Source organism: Nerophis lumbriciformis, linkage group LG39 (genome assembly GCF_033978685.3).
Source record: "Nerophis lumbriciformis linkage group LG39, RoL_Nlum_v2.1, whole genome shotgun sequence".
In the NCBI taxonomy this organism is placed as follows: Eukaryota; Metazoa; Chordata; class Actinopteri; order Syngnathiformes; family Syngnathidae; genus Nerophis; species Nerophis lumbriciformis.
The window spans coordinates 15,227,501-15,249,833 of NC_084586.2; the positions used below are offsets into that span (position 1 = coordinate 15,227,501).

At 37.1% G+C, this 22,333-nt stretch overlaps 1 protein-coding gene across 3 annotated transcripts in view; it reads right to left on the reverse strand.

The window, feature by feature from the left end:
• LOC133577868 (alpha-N-acetylgalactosaminide alpha-2,6-sialyltransferase 1-like) overlaps positions 1-22,333 on the reverse strand; it is a 52,876-nt gene that overhangs the window by 26,546 nt on the left and 3,997 nt on the right. For all 3 annotated transcript variants that reach the window (XM_061931953.2, XM_061931952.2, XM_061931954.2), the window contains exons 3-4: positions 18,990-19,152; positions 1,948-2,110 (exon numbers count right to left, since the gene is read on the reverse strand). In XM_061931953.2, the coding sequence (XP_061787937.1) occupies positions 1,948-2,110; positions 18,990-19,152 (326 nt within the window). The remainder of the gene's footprint in view (positions 1-1,947; positions 2,111-18,989; positions 19,153-22,333) is intronic.

Genomic DNA, 22,333 nt, shown 5'->3' on the forward strand with positions numbered 1-22,333 from the left:
CTGTAAACCAGGCACAGGTAGATTTTGCGCTGTGTGCAGGCGCCAAGTCCTGTTGGAACTTGAAATCTCCATCTCCATAGAGCAGGTCAGCAGCAGGAAGCATGAAGTGCTCTAAAACTTGCTGGTAGACGGCTGTGTTGACCCTGGATCTCAGGAAACAGAGTGGACCGACACCAGCAGATGACATGGCACCCCAAACCATCACTGATGGTGGAAACTTTACACTAGACTTCAGGCAACGTGGATCCTGTGCCTCTCCTGTCTTCCTCCGGACTCTGGGACCTCGATTTCCAAAGGAAATGCAAAATTTGCATGGTTGGGTGATGGTTTGGGGTGCCATGTCATCTGCTGGTGTCGGTCCACTCTGTTTCCTGAGATCCAGGGTCAACGCAGCCGTCTACCAGCAAGTTTTAGAGCACTTCATGCTTCCTGCTGCTGACCTGCTCTATGGAGATGGAGATTTCAAGTTCCAACAGGACTTGGCGCCTGCACACAGCGCAAAATCTACCCGTGCCTGGTTTACGGACCATGGTATTTCTGTTCTAAATTGGCCCGCCAACTCCCCTGACCTTAGCCCCATAGAAAATCTGTGGGGTATTGTGAAAAGGAAGATGCAGAATGCCAGACCCAAAAACGCAGAAGAGTTGAAGGCCACTATCAGAGCAACCTGGGCTCTCATAACACCTGAGCAGTGCCAGAAACTCATCGACTCCATGCCACGCCGCATTAACGCAGTAATTGAGGCAAAAGGAGCTCCAACCAAGTATTGAGTATTGTACATGCTCATATTTTTCATTTTCATACTTTTCAGTTGGCCAACATTTCTAAAAATCCCTTTTTTGTATTAGCCTTAAGTAATATTCTAATTTTGTGACACACGGAATTTTGGATTTTCATTTGTTGCCACTTCAAATCATCAAAATTAAATGAAATAAACATTTGAATGCATCAGTCTGTGTGCAATGAATAAATATAATGTACAAGTTACACCTTTTGAATGCAATTACTGAAATAAATCAAGTTTTTCAAAATATTCTAATTTACTGGCTTTTACCTGTATATGACCTCCTTAAAGTTTTGTAATAAATCAAAAATATCCATCCATTCGTCCATTTATATATATCTATCTCCCTCTAGCAACTAAAATGCGTGAAACATGTTGGAATGTGAAGAGTGTTTTGCGTATTACCCATCAGACTTAGTAAATGGCTTAAATTGGTCTATTTTTGAATTGTGTATGATACTATTAGACATTTTTTATAATGTCCACATAATTCAGTGGACAAGCTGTGTATTTTTGTACCACATATTTGAATTTTCTGTGTTGGTTTTTTGTTTAATTGGACCATGAATTGGAGAAGTTTGAGTAACACTTGCATCGGCAATGGTGTTGCAGCACGTCCGGGATTTTATCAATATTTTTTGACTTAACACTGATTAAACCATTAATCGAAGCAACATCCCACACATTCAACCCAGGATGCTGTCGCTCAAACCGGCAAAGAACCAGGAAAAACCGGTTTGCATACAAATGATTGCGGGCTTTTTGTGGCATTGTGTGTAGCATTAGTCGTGTTTATTTAGAACATCCTGAATCTCTTCCTCCTGGCTGAATATCAGGCGTGACCAAACGGCCTTGAGCTGTGATCCTGCTGCTCTATCCACTTTTATTTAATTGTGCATATGGCAACTGAAATCATTTTATCTACATTATTTGATTTCATGATTTTATTATAGGATTTCAATTTCAAAAAAGATTATTTCTATGATGGTTTTCTATGCATTTTTCCGTCTTGTAACGTTCTGCCTTGTTTACGATTTGTGCTCTGTAAATAAACTTGCCTTGCATTGCTTCTATTGACTTTGTTCCCTGTCCAGCATCAGTGCTTTGTTTAGAATTGACACACGACCCAAGGCGCACACGTGCCCGGAGAAAAGTGTCCTTACCGAAAGACGTAATCGTGTGCATCGATTTCTTTCCCCAGTTTGGAGCCGTTGAGGATCCCGGCGGTTCCCACCACAGCACAACGAATGCAGCCATCGCCGCCTGGCTTTGGAGAGAGGAGAGGCTCCTTTGGCCTTGGGATCATCTTCACGGGCGGCATGACACCTGAAAAAAATAGTAATGATAATAATAATAATAATAATAATAAATTCAACATTACTTACATTTTTTTTTACGAGGCACATTACACCGAAACTTTGCTATTTGCGCTCATATTGTTGTTACTCAGCCAGCGTTTGTGGGTCTGATGGACCCGTTGCATTTTGTGGCTTTTAATGCCTCACAATCAAACACTTTATGTTAAAACACTGAACAGATACATACTTGCCAACCTTGAGACCTCCGATTTCGGGAGGTGGGGGGTTGGGAGGGGGGGGGGGGGGGGGGGGGGGCGTGGTCGGGAGGGGCGCGGTTGGGGGCGGGGCTAAGAGGGGAGGAGTATATTTACAGCTAGAATTCACCAAGTCAAGTATTTCATATATATATATATATATATATATATATATATATATATATATATATATATATATATATATATATATATATATATATATATATATATGTCTTAATAAGGTTATCCAAAAAATAGTGCTCGATACCGTAGTAGAGCGCAATATATGTATGTGTGGGAAAAAAAATCACAAGACTATTTCATCTCTACAGGCCTGTTTCATGAGGGGGGGTACCCTCAATCATCAGGAGATTTTAATGGGAGCATTCGCATACCATGGTTTATATAGGGCACAGAGTGGGTGGGTACAGGCTGGCCTAGGGGCGTGGTGATTGGCTCATGTGTTACCTAGGAGGTGTTTCCGTCTATGGCGGCATGCTGTTACAATTTCGCTGCGCTTGTTGAGGGATGACAGGTCTGGACGGTAAATAATAAACAGTTTCTCTTTCAAGCATAGGTTGCATCTTTTATTACCACTATTAATACCACTTTTAATACCACCTTACAATAGTGGTAATAAAAGATGCAACCTATGCTTGAAAGAGAAACTGTTTATTATTTACCGTCCAGACCTGTCATCCCTCAACAAGCGCAGCGAAATTGTAACAGCATGCCGCCATAGACGGAAACACCTCCTAGGTAACACATGAGCCAATCACCACGCCCCTAGGCCAGCCTGTACCCACCCACTCTGTGCCCTATATAAACCATGGTATGCGAATGCTCCCATTAAAATCTCCTGATGATTGAGGGTACCCCCCCTCATGAAACAGGCCTGTAGAGATGAAATAGTCTTGTGATTTTTTTCCCCACACATACATATATATATATATATATATATATATATATATATATATATATATATATATATAAGAAATATATTTAGTTTGATTTTTTTTCAAACTAAAATGTAAAAAAAAAAAATATGATAAGTTGCAACAATTTCACCTCAAAATGTAGTGTATTTTCCTGTAAATGGAAAAACAGTACTGCTGTTGTTATGGTTTAAAAAAAGGCAGCTCCGTTGCCAGAATTTTACTATAAAATTTACATTTGTTTTTTTTACTGTAAATAAAAAAAACTGTAATTTTACAGTCAAATTTTGGCACCTGAGTTGCCAGTTTTTTTTTTTAAATTTTAACCGCAAATCAACAACTGTATATTTTTTGGGGTATTACTGTAAATGCCAAAACGGCACCACAGTTTATTACAGTAAAAAAAAAAAATAAAGTACCATTTTTTTCATTTAGAGAAAAATGCTGTAAAAACCACAGTAAATTTCACGATTTTACCATGAAATCTATTGCTACTTTTACATTGCACAATTTGATGGATAACTTGTTTGGAAATCATTATTATTAGTATTTATTTCTATTTAAAAAATGGTTTGAACGTTTGATCATATATTTTTGCATAATTACATAATATTTAAGTTAACATCATTCGCGATTACATGGAGCACATGTATTTTTTTTCTGAAAGTCAAGTATTTCATATATATATATATATATATATATATATATATATATATATATATATATATATATATATATATATATATAGAAATACTTGACTTTCAGTGAATTCTAGCTATATATATATTTATTTTATTATATATAAACAAAAGAAATACTTGAATTTCAGTGTTCATTTATTTACACATATACACACACATAACACTCATCTACTCATTGTTGAGTTAAGGGTTGAATTGTCCATCCTTGTTCTATTCTCTGTCACTATTTTTCTAACCATGCTGAACACACTTTCGCAGGTACCCAGAAAGGTTTCGAGTACCACCAAAAAAACTGAATCTCTGAAGACAGTATAAAAATCTGTGTTAAAGGTGTACAAATACTGTTTGTATAATAAGCATGTTATTTTTTTTTTTACAAATGAGGGTTAAGAGTTCAGTACTAAAAAAAAAAAGAAAAGAATGTGGCTTAAGTACAGTTTTTTAATTGAGCTGCTGCATTTTTTGGTTGGGTTGTTTATTTCTTTTGAGTAACTTCTATACATTTCTAAAAGGGGAGGAATGTAATAGTGATCTATGTTTGTCTGTTGCCATCTCCTGGTGAATGTTGGCTATAGCGTACTGGGGTTACTTTTTGGTTGGCCAACGATTTACGTGGTGTTGCGCGCCTGACGTCACTCGGGTCCGCATGGAGCTGGAGGGGGCGTGGCTTCCAGCGCCGCCTGAATTTCGGGAGATTTTCGGGGGAAAATTTGTCCCGGGAGGTTTTCGGGAGAGGCGCTGAATTTCGGGAGTCTCCCGGAAAATCCGGGAGGGTTGGCAAGTATGGGTAAACATCTGTTCAGTATTTTAATATATATTGGCCCTGCGATGAGATGGCGACTTGTCCAGGGTGTACCCCGCCTTCCGCCCTATTGTAGCTGAGATAGGCTCCAGCGCCCCCCGCGACCCCAAAGGGAATAAGCGGTAGAAAATGGATGGATGGATAAACACTGGCTGAGTAACAACAATACGAACGTTGCACGGAACATTTCTCTGGCAGTTTCTGCATCCCACAGGGATTCTTCTTTTATGTTTCTGCACCTGCAGTTCCCACACAAGGTTGCAACATTGTTTGTCAACACTGTCTGCTCTCATTTTCTCGCACATTTGACCCTCTGATGTTCTGTGTACCTACACCAGTGGTTCTTAACCTGGGTTCGATGGAACCCTAGGGGTTCGGTGAGTCGGGCTCAGGGGTTCGGCGGAGGTCAAGACACACCCGACTCATTGTGTAAATAAAAACTTCTCCCTATCGGCGTATTACGGATACGGCAACAGCAGAAGTCAGACTGATTTGCAGGAGTGTAATTTGTTGTGAGTTTAGGCACTGTGTTGGTTTTGTTGTTTGAACAAAGTGATGTTCATGCACGCTTCATTTTATGCACCAGTAAAAAAAAATCATGGTAACACTTTAGTATGGGGAACATATTTACCATTAATTATTTGCTTATTAACATGCAAATTAGTAACATATTGGCTCTTAACTAGTCATTATTAAGTACTTATTAATGCATACCTGCCAACTTTTGAAATCAGAAAAACCTAGTAGCCAGGGTCCAGGGGCCACAGGCCCCGGTAGGTCCAGGACAAAGTCCTGGTGGGGGGTTCAGGCTTCGCCCCCCGACGCAAAATGATTATTAGCATTCAGACAGGTTAAAATGTTGCTAAAACCATCACTTTTCTATCAGTCACAGTGACTTTTCAAAACAAAAATATTACAGCAAAAATCATATGGGTTGATTGACATGTTTATTCTGTAAGCTAACTTCAATAGTTTGAAATTATTTTGACAGTTAATGCCAGTTATCCTGTCAACCTGTCACAAGACTTCAATTTGTTAATTGAAAGTATAAACAGTATAAACACTTTTTACAGTAAACAAATGGTAAAACAGTACTAAACAATTCCATTAAAAAACAAATTGGTGTCATTATTAACTTTCTGTCCAAGCTTGTATAATCTACTGCCTTGTTCAATTGTAAAAAATATTCTGTGCCTAAAATTCACATTTCTATCACAATTATCATACTGTAAACATGGTAAGCTAACTTCATTAAAATTAATAGTCCTGTCAATAGCATGGAATTACAATTCAAATGTAGTTTTTTTGTAAGCCTTTCAAAAGAATTCAAAATATGAAAATTAATGAAAATTAATTTAAGCCATCAGACACTTGAAAAGTGGCACATCACATCTCTAATGTAATCATTTGAACTTTTCAACAGAAATAGCACTGCAAAAATATTAAGGACATACTTCTGTATTTTGGTAGTTATGCTGTCAACATTTAACAAGATTTCTTCAACTTGGACTTGAAAGCATAAATAGTATAAACACTTTTAACAGTATAACAGTACTAAACAATTCCAATAGATAACATTGGTGTCATTACCTTTTTGTGGCTAAAATCCGAAAAACGTTGAAAGTTTTCCACTTGTATCGCTAGCAACGGCATTAAACTTGTGTTTTTTTGTCCCAACGTGGTCTTTTACATCGCTAATTCCTCCGTGTCCGATCGAAAAATCTTGTCTGCACAAGGTGCAATTCGCGTAGTTTTCACCCTTTTTGGAACGGATAATTATTCCCGGATAGGCTTTTGAATATTCTTCACGGAATGACTGCAGTTTTCTTTTCCGTTTAAGACTCGTTTGCGATTTTTCTCCGGCTGATTCCATGATCGTTCGCTCGTTTGGAAACAATGGGCAACAGGTGCCTCGTGCTTGGCAGCGGTGCTATAAATAGCCTCGCGCATGGCATTCGGAATGGCTCGATAGGAAGTTACGGGAAGCAGTGTCGATTGTCATTGTTGTTACGCGATTTCGTGAATAAAACTTAAAAAAAATATTATTTTTTTTAATTAATGAAAAAACGTATTTTTTATCACTGCAACCGTAACCCGGAATAGGTTGATGAAAACCGTACTAATTACGGGAAAACCGGAGTAGTTGGCAGGTATGTTAATGCCTTATTATAACCCTAACTCTCTAACTCTGACCCTAACCCTAACCAAATAACTCTAAATTAAGTCTTTGTTACTTGGAATATGTTCCCCATACTAAAGTGTTACCAAAAACATATAACTTTGTCTTGAATTTGAAAAAAATAAAATAAAAACATTATTTTTCACTAAAGAAGGGTTCGGTGAATGCACATATGAAACTGCTGGGGTTCGGTACCTCCAACAAGGTTAAGAACCACTGACCTACACTCTGTCCTCCTCCTGTCTAGGCCTGCTGTGTGTACATGTGTGTGTGTGTTTTCTGGCCATGCTTACTTAGTGGGGACATCACTCTGTTTACCCAGTCACCTTTAGCGGACCTCTGACAGTATGGGGACAAAAGAAAAAGGTCCCCTAAAGGGAAACCTTTTTAAATGATTCTGAGGATCATGTCATATTTATTTATTTATTTTTTTAAATGGTCCTCAGTAGTCCCGTGCAAATTTGTGTGAATTATGCAAAATGATTTAAATTTGGTCCCCATGAACCATATAAACTCTTTTCCCCCAGGGTCCCCAGTAAGAATGATCAGCACATTACTTCATCAATCCAGAGATTTAAAGACGTGTGTGAGCTAACTGGGCAGTGGACATTTTACACCATTTTTTTTATGCCTCCACAACCTGTAGAAAGGCTGGTCCCCACAAGTCATGATCAAAAACTTGCTCCCCATTCCAAATGATAACCAGTATGTGTGTGTGTGTGTGTGTGTGGGGGGGGGGGGGGGCATCTTATATGTAATAGAAATGTGTAGGCGGGGTGTATGGTGTGTGTTCATTAAATATGTATTCTGATATATATTATTATTTATTTCCCCCAGTGGCAAGTGTATATTCTTGCTACTACATTAACTTGTACTAGCAGGGTTTCCACTAGTGTGGCATGGCGCCACGGCAAAATAAAAGCCGCCAAACCTTAAAAATTTTTTTTTTTTTTTTTTTTTACGTGAAAACTAATTGAGGTAATAAATTGTATGAATGGAAATATATATAGCCTAATATTTACGCAATATTCCCTCGTGATTCACCGAACATTTAGCCACCGAAAAACCTTGATAACCGAAAGAGCCCTGCCAAAACAAATATAATATTTTTCATATCAAATTAAATTCACATTATTTTTGGTTATTATAATAACTTTTTCTTCTGTTTGCTTTGTCACATGTAAAGTGTGGACGTAAACGGACGTCTATTTTTTTTCTCCCAGTGGCAAGTTTATATTTTTGCTACTACATTAACTTGTACTAGCAGGGTTTCCACTAGTGTGGCATGGCGCCACGGCAAAATAAAAGCCGCCACACCTTAAATTTTTTTTATTTATTTTTTTTTTACGTGAAAACTAATTGAGGTAATAAATTGTATGAATGGAAATATACATAACCTAATATTTACGCAATATTCCCTCGTGATTCACCGAACATTTAGCCACCGAAAAACCTTGATAACCGAAAGAGCCCTGCCAAAACAAATATAATATTTTTCATATCAAATTAAATTCACACTATTTTTGGTTATTATCATAACTTTTTCTTCTGTTTGCTTTGTCACATGTAAAGTGTGGATGTAAACGGACGTTTATTTTTTTTCTCCCAGTGGCAAGTTTATATTTTTGCTACTACATTAACTTGTACTAGCAGGGTTTCCACTAGTGTGGCATGGCGCCACGGCAAAATAAAAGCCGCCACACCTTAATTTTTTAATTTTTTTTTACGTGAAAACTAACTAAGGTAATAAATTGTATGAATTGAAATATATATAGCCTAATATTTACGCAATATTCCCTCGTGATTCACCGAACATTTGGCCACCGAAAGAGCCCTGCCAAAACAAATATAATATTTTTCATATCAAATTAAATTCACACTATTTTTGGTTATTATCATAACTTTTTCTTCTGTTTGCTTTGTCACATGTAAAGTGTGGACGTAAACGGACGTTTATTTTTTTCTCCCAGTGGCAAGTTTATATTTTTGCTACTACATTAACTTGTACTAGCAGGGTTTCCACTAGTGTGGCATGGCGCCACGGCAAAATAAAAGCCGCCACACCTTAAATTTTTTTTTTTTTTTTTTTTTTTTACGTGAAAACTAATTAAGGTAAAAATTGTATAAATGGAAATATATGTATACAGCCTAATATTTACGCAATATTCCCTCGTGATTCACCGAACATTTGGCCACCGAAAAACTTTGATAACCGAAAGAGCCCTGCCAAAACAAAGATAATATTTTTCATATCAAATTAAATTCATATTATTTTTGGTTATTATCATAACTTTTTCTTCTCTTTGCTTTTCCACATGTAAAGTGTGGACGTAAACGGACGTCTATTTTTTTTCCCCGAAGTGGCAAGTTTATATTTTTGCTACTACATTAACTTGTACTAGCAGGGTTTCCACTAGTGTGGCATGGCGCCAAGGCAAAATAAAAGCAGCTACACCTTAAATTTTTTTTTATTTTTTTTTACGTGAAAACTAATTGAGGTAACAAATTGTATGAATGGAAATATACATAGCCTAATATTTACGCAATATTCCCTCGTGATCCACCGAACATTTGGCCACCGAAAGAGCCCTGCCAAAACAAATATAATATTTTTCATATCAAATTAAATTCACATTATTTTTGGTTATTATCATAACTTTTTCTTCTGTTTGCTTTGTCACATGTAAAGTGTGGACGTAAACGGACGTTTATTTTTTTTCTCCCAGTGGCAAGTTTATATTTTTGCTACTACATTAACTTGTACTAGCAGGGTTTCCACTAGTGTGGCATGGCGCCACGGCAAAATAAAAGCCGCCACACCTTAAAATTTTTTATTTTTATTTTATTTTATTTTTTTACGTGAAAACTAATTAAGGTAATAAATTGTATAAATGGAAATATATGTATACAGCCTAATATTTACGCAATATTCCCTCGTGATTCACCGAACATTTGGCCACCGAAAAACTTTGATAACCGAAAGAGCCCTGCCAAAACAAATATAATATTTTTCATATCAAATTAAATTCACATTATTTTTGGTTATTATCATAACTTTTTCTTCTGTTTGCTTTTTCACATGTAAAGTGTGGACGTAAACGGACGTCTATTTTTTTTCTCCCAGTGGCAAGTTTATATTTTTGCTACTACATTAACTTGTACTAGCAGGGTTTCCACTAGTGTGGCATGGCGCCATGGCAAAATAAAAGCCGCCACACCTTAAAAAAAAGTTTTTTATTTTTTTTTTACGTGAAAACTAATTGAGGTAATAAATTGTATGATTCGAAATATATATATATATATATATATATATATATATATATATATATATATATATATATATATATATATAGCCTAATATTTACGCAATATTCCCTCGTGATTCACCGAACATTTGGCCACCGAAAAACTTTGATAACCGAAAGAGCCCTGCCAAAACAAATATAATATTTTTCATATCAAATTAAATTCACATTATTTTTGGTTATCATCATAACTTTTTCTTCTGTTTGCTTTTCCACATGTAAAGTGTGGACGTAAACGGACGTCTATTTTTTTTCTCCCAGTGGCAAGTTTATATTTTTGCTACTACATTAACTTGTACTAGCAGGGTTTCCACTAGTGTGGCATGGCGCCACGGCAAAATAAAAGCCGCCACACCTTAATTTTTTATTTTTTTTTTACGTGAAAACTAACTAAGGTAATAAATTGTATGAATTGAAATATATATAGCCTAATATTTACGCAATATTCCCTCGTGATCCACCGAACATTTGGCCACCGAAAGAGCCCTGCCAAAATAAAGATAATATTTTTCATATCAAATTAAATTCACATTATTTTTGGTTATTTTCATAACTTTTTCTTCTGTTTGCTTTTCCACATGTAAAGTGTGGACGTAAACGGACGTCTATTTTTTTCCCCCAGTGGCAAGTTTATATTTTTGCTACTACATTAACTTGTACTAGCAGGGTTTCCACTAGTGTGGCATGGCGCCACGGCAAAATAAAAGCCGCCACACCATAATTTTTTTTTTTTTTTTTTTTTTTTTTAACGTGAAAACTAGATGAGGTAATAAATTGTATGAATTGAAATATATATATATAGCCTAATATTTACGCAATATTCCCTCGTGATTCACCGAACATTTGGCCACCGAAAAACTTTGATAACCGAAAGAGCCCTGCCAAAACAAATATAATATTTTTCATATCAAATTAAATTCACATTATTTTTGGTTATTATCATAACTTTTTCTTCTGTTTGCTTTTCCACATGTAAAGTGTGGATGTAAACGGACGTCTATTTTTTTTCTCCCAGTGGCAAGTTTATATTTTTGCTACTACATTAACTTGTACTAGCAGGGTTTCCACTAGTGTGGCATGGCGCCACGGCAAAATAAAAGCCGCCACACCTTAATTTTTTTTTTTTTTTTTACGTGAAAACTAACTAAGGTAATAAATTGTATGAATTGAAATATATATAGCCTAATATTTACGCAATATTCCCTCGTGATTCACCGAACATTTGGCCACCGAAAGAGCCCTGCCAAAACAAATATAATATTTTTCATATCAAATTAAATTCACACTATTTTTGGTTATTATCATAACTTTTTCTTCTGTTTGCTTTGTCACATGTAAAGTGTGGACGTAAACGGACGTTTATTTTTTTCTCCCAGTGGCAAGTTTATATTTTTGCTACTACATTAACTTGTACTAGCAGGGTTTCCACTAGTGTGGCATGGCGCCACGGCAAAATAAAAGCCGCCACACCTTAAAATTTTTTTATTTTATTTGATTTTTTTACGTGAAAACTAATTGAGGTAACAAATTGTATGAATGGAAATATGTATAGCCTAATATTTACGCAATATTCCCTCGTGATCCACCGAACATTTGGCCACCGAAAGAGCCCTGCCAAAACAAATATAATATTTTTCATATCAAATTAAATTCACATTATTTTTGGTTATTATCATAACTTTTTCTTCTGTTTGCTTTTCCACATGTAAAGTGTGGACGTAAACGGACGTCTATTTTTTTTCTCCCAGTGGCAAGTTTATATTTTTGCTACTATATTAACTTGTACTAGCAGGGTTTCCACTAGTGTGGCATGGCGCCACGGCAAAATAAAAGCCGCCACACCTTAATTTTTAATTTTTTTTTTACGTGAAAACTAACTAAGGTAATAAATTGTATGAATTGAAATATATATAGCCTAATATTTACGCAATATTCCCTCGTGATTCACCGAACATTTGGCCACCGAAAGAGCCCTGCCAAAACAAATATAATATTTTTCATATCAAATTAAATTCACATTATTTTTGGTTATTATCATAACTTTTTCTTCTGTTTGCTTTGTCACATGTAAAGTGTGGACGTAAACGGACGTCTATTTTTTTTCTCCCAGTGGCAAGTTTATATTTTTGCTACTACATTAACTTGTACTAGCAGGGTTTCCACTAGTGTGGCATGGCGCCACGGCAAAATAAAAGCCGCCACACCTTAAAAAAAAGTTTTTTATTTTTTTTTTACGTGAAAACTAATTGAGGTAATAAATTGTATGATTCGAAATATATATATATATATATATATATATATATATATATATATATATATAGCCTAATATGTACGCAATATTCCCTCGTGATTCACCGAACATTTAGCCACCGAAAAACCTTGATAACCGAAAGAGCCCTGCCAAAACAAAGATAATATTTTTCATATCAAATTAAATTCACATTATTTTTGGTTATTATCATAACTTTTTCTTCTGTTTGCTTTGTCACATGTAAAGTGTGGACGTAAACGGACGTTTATTTTTTTTCTCCCAGTGGCAAGTTTATATTTTTGCTACTACATTAACTTGTACTAGCAGGGTTTCCACTAGTGTGGCATGGCGCCACGGCAAAATAAAAGCCGCCACACCTTAATTTTTTTATTTTTTTTTACGTGAAAACTAACTAAGGTAATAAATTGTATGAATTGAAATATATATAGCCTAATATTTACGCAATATTCCCTCGTGATTCACCGAACATTTGGCCACCGAAAGAGCCCTGCCAAAACAAATATAATATTTTTCATATCAAATTAAATTCACATTATTTTTGGTTATTATCATAACTTTTTCTTCTGTTTGCTTTGTCACATGTAAAGTGTGGACGTAAACGGACGTCTATTTTTTTTCTCCCAGTGGCAAGTTTATATTTTTGCTACTACATTAACTTGTACTAGCAGGGTTTCCACTAGTGTGGCATGGCGCCACGGCAAAATAAAAGCCGCCACACCTTAAAAAAAAGTTTTTTATTTTTTTTTTACGTGAAAACTAATTGAGGTAATAAATTGTATGATTCGAAATATATATATATATATATATATATATATATATATATATATATATAGCCTAATATGTACGCAATATTCCCTCGTGATTCACCGAACATTTAGCCACCGAAAAACCTTGATAACCGAAAGAGCCCTGCCAAAACAAAGATAATATTTTTCATATCAAATTAAATTCACATTATTTTTGGTTATTATCATAACTTTTTCTTCTGTTTGCTTTGTCACATGTAAAGTGTGGACGTAAACGGACGTTTATTTTTTTTCTCCCAGTGGCAAGTTTATATTTTTGCTACTACATTAACTTGTACTAGCAGGGTTTCCACTAGTGTGGCATGGCGCCACGGCAAAATAAAAGCCGCCACACCTTAATTTTTTTATTTTTTTTTACGTGAAAACTAACTAAGGTAATAAATTGTATGAATTGAAATATATATAGCCTAATATTTACGCAATATTCCCTCGTGATTCACCGAACATTTGGCCACCGAAAGAGCCCTGCCAAAACAAATATAATATTTTTCATATCAAATTAAATTCACACTATTTTTGGTTATTATCATAACTTTTTCTTCTGTTTGCTTTTCCACATGTAAAGTGTGGACGTAAACGGACGTCTATTTTTTTTCTCCCAGTGGCAAGTTTATATTTTTGCTACTACATTAACTTGTACTAGCAGGGTTTCCACTAGTGTGGCATGGCGCCACGGCAAAATAAAAGCCGCCACGCCATAATTTTTTTTTTTTTTTTTTTTTTTAACGTGAAAACTAGATGAGGTAATAAATTGTATGAATTGAAATATATATATATAGCCTAATATTTACGCAATATTCCCTCGTGATTCACCGAACATTTAGCCACCGAAAAACCTTGATAACCGAAACAGGACACAAGGTGCACGTAATTGTCTGGAGCCAAGGCCACTTCACTTTTAACTTAACCAAGCAGACTCGATCTTTTGTCATTTCGGTTTGTGTAATTGTAAGTGGTTTTGTTATCTGTTCTGTAGTTTTGTGTAATTGTAAATGGTGTTGTCTTTCGTAATTTTTGGTTTGTGTAATTGTAAATTGTTCAATCTTTCGTTATTTCGGACTCTGTATTTTGTAAATCGTAATTGGTCAGTTGGTTGAAGTTTATTACGAACATGTGTGCAGATTCAATACAATATATCCCATTTTATACATACAGTATTTACATTTCTCTTTACAAAACTTATTTATTCCTACACCTTTTCCACTTCATAGCATTTACGAACACATAGGTTCACTTCCTGTTCTCATTTTGTAACACAATTGACTTCAATTAACTCTAAATACAACCGCTATCTTAAGGAGATAATAATATCAGTTCAACATGTTTCGCATAATTCTTCTTCCCTCTACTTTGTAAACACTTTTTAACTGAACAGCCTTTTAAACCGGATCCTATTAGTGCTTTGTTTGACTAACCCTAACCCGTAATTAAGCAAACTGATATGCTTAAGGTAGTCATTATGGAATGTGCGTACAAATTGTTCTCTAAGGTTATGTTTTCCTGTTTGTTTAGAACAATTGTTGTACATTCTCGGGTAGCAGGCCGTAGTTTGCTTTGTACATGATTATACGTTAGAACTGAGGGCCACATGGCAGTTATGTTTGGCCCCAGAGGGCCGCTTCTAACAGTGAATACTATTACTCAATTATTTCATGCGTTTTATGAGTAGATTTTTTTCAAACTAAAATGTAAAAAAAAAAAAAATGGTAAGTTACAATAATTTCACCTTTGAAATGTAGTGTATTTTACTGTAAATGGAAAAACAGTACTGCTGTTGTTATGGTTTAAAAAAGGCAGCTCCGTTGCCAGAATTTTACTTTAAAATTTACATTTGTTTTTTTACTGTAAATAAAAAAACTGCAATTTTACAGTCAAATTTTGGCACCTGAGTTGCCAGTTTTTTTATTACTGTAAATGCCAAAACGGCACTACAATTCATTACAGTAAAAAAAAAAAATAAAGTACCATTTTTTTCATTTAGAGAAAAATGCTGTAAAAACCACAGTAAATTTCACAATTTTACCATGAAATCTATTGTTACTTTTACATTGCACAATTTGATGGATAACTTGCTTGTAAATCATTATTATTAGTATTTATTTCTATTTAAAAAATGGTTTGAACGTTTGATCATATATTTTTGCATAATTACACAATATTTAAGTTAACATCATTTGCGATTACATTGAGTACATGTATTTATTTTCTCCCGAAATAGAAAGAAAGAATACATTTAGCAAGAAAAGTTACAGTACCATATTTTCCGGACCATAGGGCGCACCGGACTATAAGGCGCACTGCCGATGGTTTATTTTCTATCTTTTTTTCATATATAAAGAGCACCGGATTTTGGTGTTGTTTACTTGAGTCATATTGCAGTCTACATGTATCTCTTATGTGTGACTGCCATCATAATGCAGTCTACACGTAGCTCTTATGTGTGACTGCCATCATATTGCAGTCTACATGTATCTTTTATGTGCAACTGCCATCATAATGCAGTCCACACGTATCTCTTATGTGTGACTGCCATCATATTGCAGTCCACACGTAGCTCTTATGTGTGACTGCCATCATATTGCAGTCTACACGTATCTCTTGTGTGACTGCCATCATATTGCAGTCCACACGTATCTCTTGTGTGACTGCCATCATATTGCAGTCCACACGTATCTCTTATGTGTGACTGCCATCATAATGCAGTCTACACGTATCTCTTATGTGTGACTGCCATCATATTGCAGTCTACATGTATCTCTTATGTGTGACTGCATCACAATGCAGTCTACACGTAGCTCTTATGTGTGACTGCCATCATAATGCAGTCTACACGCATTTCTTATGTGTGACTGCCATCATATTGCAGACTAAACATATCTCTTATGTGCAACTGCCATCATAATGCAGTCCACACATATCTCTTATGTGTGACTGCCATCATATTGCAGTCTACATGCATGTCTTATGTGTGACTACCATCATATTGCAGTCCACACGTAGCTCTTATGTGCAACTGCCATCATAATGCAGTCTACACGTAGCTCTTATGTGTGACTGCCATTATATTTCAGTCCACACGTATCTCTTATGTGTGACTGCCATCATAATGCAGTCTACACGTAGCTCTTATGTGTGACTGCCATCATAATGCAGTCTACACGCATCTCTTATGTGTGACTGCCATCATAATGCAGTCCACACGTATCTCTTCTGTGTGACTGCCATCATATTGCAGTTTACATGCATCTCTTGTGTGACTGCCATCATATTGCATTCCACACGTATCTCTTATGTGCAACTGCCATCATAATGCAGTCTACACGCATCTCTTATGTGTGACTGCCATCATATTGCAGTCTACACGTATCTCTTATGTGTGACTGCCATCCTAATGCAGTCCACACGTATCTCTTATGTGCAACTGCCATCATAATGCAGTCCACACGTATCTCTTATGTGTGACTGCCATCATATTGCAGTCCACATGTATCTCTTATGTGTGACTGCCATCATAATTCAGTCTACACATATCTCTTATGTGTGACTGCCATCATATTGCAGTTTACATGCATCTCTTGTGTGACTGCCATCATATTGCAGTCTACATGCATCTCTTATGTGTGACTGCCATCATATTGCAGTCCACACGTATCTCTTGTGTGACTGCCATCATATTGCAGTCCACACGTATCTCTTGTGTGACTGCCATCATAATGCAGTCTACACACATCTCTTATGTGTGACTGCCATCATAATGCAGTCTACACGTCTCTCTTATGTGTGACTGCCATCATATTGCAGTCTACACATATCTTTTATGTGTGACTGCCATCATAATGCAGTCCACACGTATCTCTTATGTGTGACTGCCATCATATTGCAGTCTACACGTATCTCTTATGTGTGACTGCCATCATAATGCAGTCCACACGTATCTCTTATGTGTGTCTGCCATCATATTGCAGTCTACACATATCTTTTATGTGTGACTGCCATCATAATGCAGTCCACACGTATCTCTTATGTGTGACTGCCATCATATTGCAGTCTACACGTATCTCTTATGTGTGACTGCCATCATATTGCAGTCCACACGTATCTCTTATGTGTGACTGCCATCATATTGCAGTCTACATGTATCTCTTATGTGTGACTGCCATCATATTGCAGACTAAACATATCTCTTATGTGCAACTGCCATCATAATGCAGTCCACACATATCTCTTATGTGTGACTGCCATCATAATGCAGTCTACACGCATCTCTTATGTGTGACTGCCATCATATTGCAGTCTAAACATATCTCTTATGTGCAACTGCCATCATAATGCAGTCCACACGTATCTCTTATGTGCAACTGCCATCATAATGCAGTCCACACGTATCTCTTATGTGTGACTGCCATCATAATGCAGTCTACACATATCTCTTATGTGTGACTGCCATCATATTGCAGTCTACATGCATCTCTTGTGTGACTGCCATCATATTGCGGTCTACACGTATCTCTTATGTGTGACTGCCATCATATTGCAGTCTACATGTATCTTTTATGTGTGACTGCCATCATATTGCAGTCCACACGTATCTCTTATGTGTGACTGCCATCATATTGCAGTCGACACGTATCTCTTATGTGCAACTGCCATCATAATGCAGTCCACACGTATCTCTTATGTGCAACTGCCATTATAATGCAGTCCACACGCATCTCTTATGTGTGACTGCCATCATAATGCAGTCCACACGTATCTCTTATGTGTGACTGCCATCATATTGCAGTCTACATGTATCTCTTATGTGTGACTGCCATCATAATGCAGTCCACACGTATCTCTTATGTGTGACTGCCATCATATTGCAGTCTACACGTATCTCTTATGTGCAACTGCCATTATAATGCAGTCCACACGCATCTCTTATGTGTGACTGCCATCATAATGCAGTCCACACGTACCTCTTATGTGTGACTGCCATCATAATGCAGTCTACATGTAGCTCTTATTTGTGACTGCCATTATAATGCAGTCTACATGCATCTCTTATGTGTGACTGCCATCATATAGCAGTCTACACATATCTCTTATGTGCAACTGCCATCATAATGCAGTCTACACATAGCTCTTATGTGTGACTGCCATCATAATGCAGTCCACACGTATCTCTTATGTGTGACTTCCATCTACTGGTCACACTTATCATTACACCATGTAGCAAATAAAATAGCTTCGAGGTCGGTAAGCACAACCAGAATTATTCCTTACATTAGGTGCACGGGGTTATAAGGCGCACTGTCCAGTTTTGAGGGGAAAAAATGATTTTAAGTGCGCCTTATAGTCCGGAAAATACGGTACTTTATAGATACATATTATTTCCAGGCTTTCTAGGGCCAAATAAAATGGTGAGTTTGACACCTGTGTGTTAAAAGTCCTGCAATTTGTTAATTGTTATTTTAATTTTTTTTTTTAAATAATTTTAATGTTGAAAATGCAGATGTTTACAAGGTGAAAGATGAATGAAAAGCGGATGTTATGTGAAAGGTGTCATAACCTCCGCCACAAACAGACGTGTGATGTCGAGTTTGCAGCTAAGTTGACAGTGTAATATCGTCAATCAAATGATTGTCATTATAAGATGAAGGCTGAAACGTACCGTCGTAAGTGAAGCCCATGAAGCCAAAGGGATTGTTGAAGTGGGAGAGTCTGTTCCACTCGCTCATGTTGATGTTGTCTTTGTGCAGGAACAAGCGAATGTTGGGAAGGAATGCCTTCCTGAAGCTCTCATCCTGGGAATTCCTGAGGGATTGTTGGCACGTCTAGGTAAAAAAAACAACAGAACATTTGCAAGTTTAGTGCGGAGGATTCAAGTCCCTCACATTTCCTCGACTGTGTGAAGTTATCATTGCAAATATTAGCTCAAACTACATGAGGCCATTCCTGAAGGATGAATGCTCCAATGCTGAAGTTGAAGTGAAATGCTGAAAAAGAAAAATCTGGAGAAGAAGAAGAAGAAGTTGAAGTTTGATTGATATATGAATCTTGGTGTAGAAACGCATGCTTTGGAGCATTCACACAACAACACTGCTGGTCCTTTGTGTTGGAAGGTTTTTAAGTTGAAATCTCCCCAAACTTGTGCTGTGAAAAATGATTATACTTATTATGTTATTTACCAACTATTAGAGCGAGCCGAGTATGCCTCTGTGTGCAAACCACATCTCTGTGTGCAAACCATGTCTCTGTGTGCAAACCATGTCTCTATGTACAAACCACGTCTCTGTGTACAAACCATGTCTCTGTGTACAAACCACGTCTCTGTGTACAAACCACGTCTCTGTGTACAAACCATGTCTCTGTGTACAAACCATGTCTCTGTGTACAAACCATGTCTCTGTGTACAAACCATGTCTCTGTGTACAAACCATGTCTCTGTGTGCAAACCACGTCTCTGTGTACAAACCACGTCTCTGTGTACAAACCATGTCTCTGTGTGCAAACCATGTCTCTGTGTACAAACCATGTCTCTGTGTGCAAACCATGTCTCTGTGTGCAAACCATGTCTCTGTGTGCAAACCATGTCTCTGTGTGCAAACCATGTCTTTGTGTACAAACCATGTCTCTGTGTGCAAACCATGTCTCTGTGTACAAACCATGTCTCTGTGTACAAACCATGTCTCTGTGTGCAAACCATGTCTCTGTGTACAAACCATGTCTCTGTGTGCAAACCATGTCTCTGTGTACAAACCATGTCTCTGTGTACAAACCATGTCTGTGTACAAACCATGTCTCTGTGTACAAACCATGTCTCTGTGTGCAAACCATGTCTCTGTGTGCAAACCATGTCTCTGTGTACAAACCATGCCATTTTGTACAAACCATGTCTCTGTGTGCAAACCATGCCTCTGTGTGCAAACCATGTCTCTGTGTACAAACCATGCCTCTGTGTGCAAACCATGTCTCTGTGTACAAACCATGTCTCTGTGTACAAACCATGTCTCTGTGTGCAAACCATGCCTTTGTTTACAAACCATGTCTCTGTGTACAAACCATGTCTCTGTGTACAAACCATGTCTTTGTGTACAAACCATGTCTCTGTGTACAAACCATGGCTCTGTGTGCAAACCATGTCTCTGTGTGTAAACCATGCCTTTGTTTACAAACCATGTCTCTGTGTACAAACCATGGCTCTGTGTACAAACCATGTCTCTGTGTACAAACCATGTCTCTGTGTACAAACCATGTCTCTGTGTGCAAACCATGTCTCTGTGTACAAACCATGGCTCTGTGTGCAAACCAGCTATTTTTTATGGTACATGGTGTAATGATACGTCTGACCAGTAGATGGCAGTCATACATAAGAGATACGTGTAGACTGCAAGATGACGCCAGTAAACAACACCCAAAACGTTAAATATTTCATTGAGGCACTCACACGGCGCTCAAAAATCTGTCAAAAATCTGTCAAAAATGTTTTTAGTACGACTTTGGTAAGCTATGAAGCCGCACCGCTTGATGGATTGTTGGCGCATTAAACATAGGAGTATTATTACCTCCCTGCTTGGCACTCAGCATCAAGGGTTGGAATTGGGGGTTAAATCACCAAAATTGATTCCCGGGCGCGGCCACCGCTGCTGCTCACTGCTCCTCTCACCTCCCAGGGGGTGATCAAGGATGATGGGTCAAATGCAGAGGATCATTTCACCATACCTAGTGTTTGTGTGTGTGACAATCATTGGCACTTCAACTTCTTCAAAAAGGAAAAGTTTGGGGAGATTTTGACATGGTTGGGGGTCTGGATATAAATGATAACATGTTTATAACTAGAGATGTCCGATAATGTCGTCCCGTCGATATTATCGGCCGATAAATGCTTTAAAATGTAATATCGGAAATTATCGGTATCGTTTTTTTTATTATCGGTATCGTTTTTTTGTTTTGTTTTGTTTTTTTATTAAGTAAACATAAAAAACTTTTCATTTTCATTCATTACTAGGTTTTATGTAACTGTTTTATATTGTTTTACTTTCTTTTTTTATTCAAGAAAATGTTTTTAATTTATTTATCTTATTTTATCTTATTTTATTTTTTTAAAAGAACTTTATCTTTACCATACCTGGTTGTCCAAATTAGGCATAATAATGTGTTAATTCCACGACTGCATATATCGGTATCGGTTGATATCGGTATCGGTAATTAAAGAGTTGGACAATATCGGAAATCGGCAAAAAGCCATTATCGTACATCCCTATTTATAACATAAAAAAAAAATCATAAAACGTTAACATAAAAACTGTAATAGACTAGGGATGTCCGATAATGGCTTTTTGCCGATATCCGATATTGTCCAACTCTTTAATTACCGATACCGATATCAGCCGATCAGGGGCGCCGCTAGGGATTTTGGGCCCCATGAAACGAATCTTTACAGGACCCCCAACACAGTGTCATTATTTTTTCTGTATTATAATTTCATCATCATTAGGGGCCTCTCTGGGCCCCCCTCCATCATGGGCCCCTAGAATCCGTCTCCTTTACCCCCCCCTTTTCGGTGCCCCTGCAGCCGATACTGATATCAACCGATATATACAGTCGTGGAACGAACACATTATTATGACTAATTTGAACAACCAGGTATGGTGAAGATAAGGTACTTTTAAAAAAAAATTCATAAAATTAAAAAAGATAAATAAATTAAAAACATTTTCTTGAATAAAAAAGAAAGTAAAACAATATAAAAACATCCATCCATCCATCCATCTTCTTCCGCTTATCCGAGGTCGGGTCGCGGGGGCAGCAGCCTAAGCAGGGAAGCCCAGACTTCCCTCTCCCCAGCCACTTCGTCCAGCTCTTCCTGTGGGACCCCGAGGCGTTCCCAGGCCAGCCGGGAGACATAGTCTTCCCAACGTGTCCTGGGTCTTCCTCGCGGCCTCCTACCGGTCGGACGTGCCCTAAACACCTCCCTAGGGAGGCGTTCAGGTGGCATCCTGACCAGATGCCCGA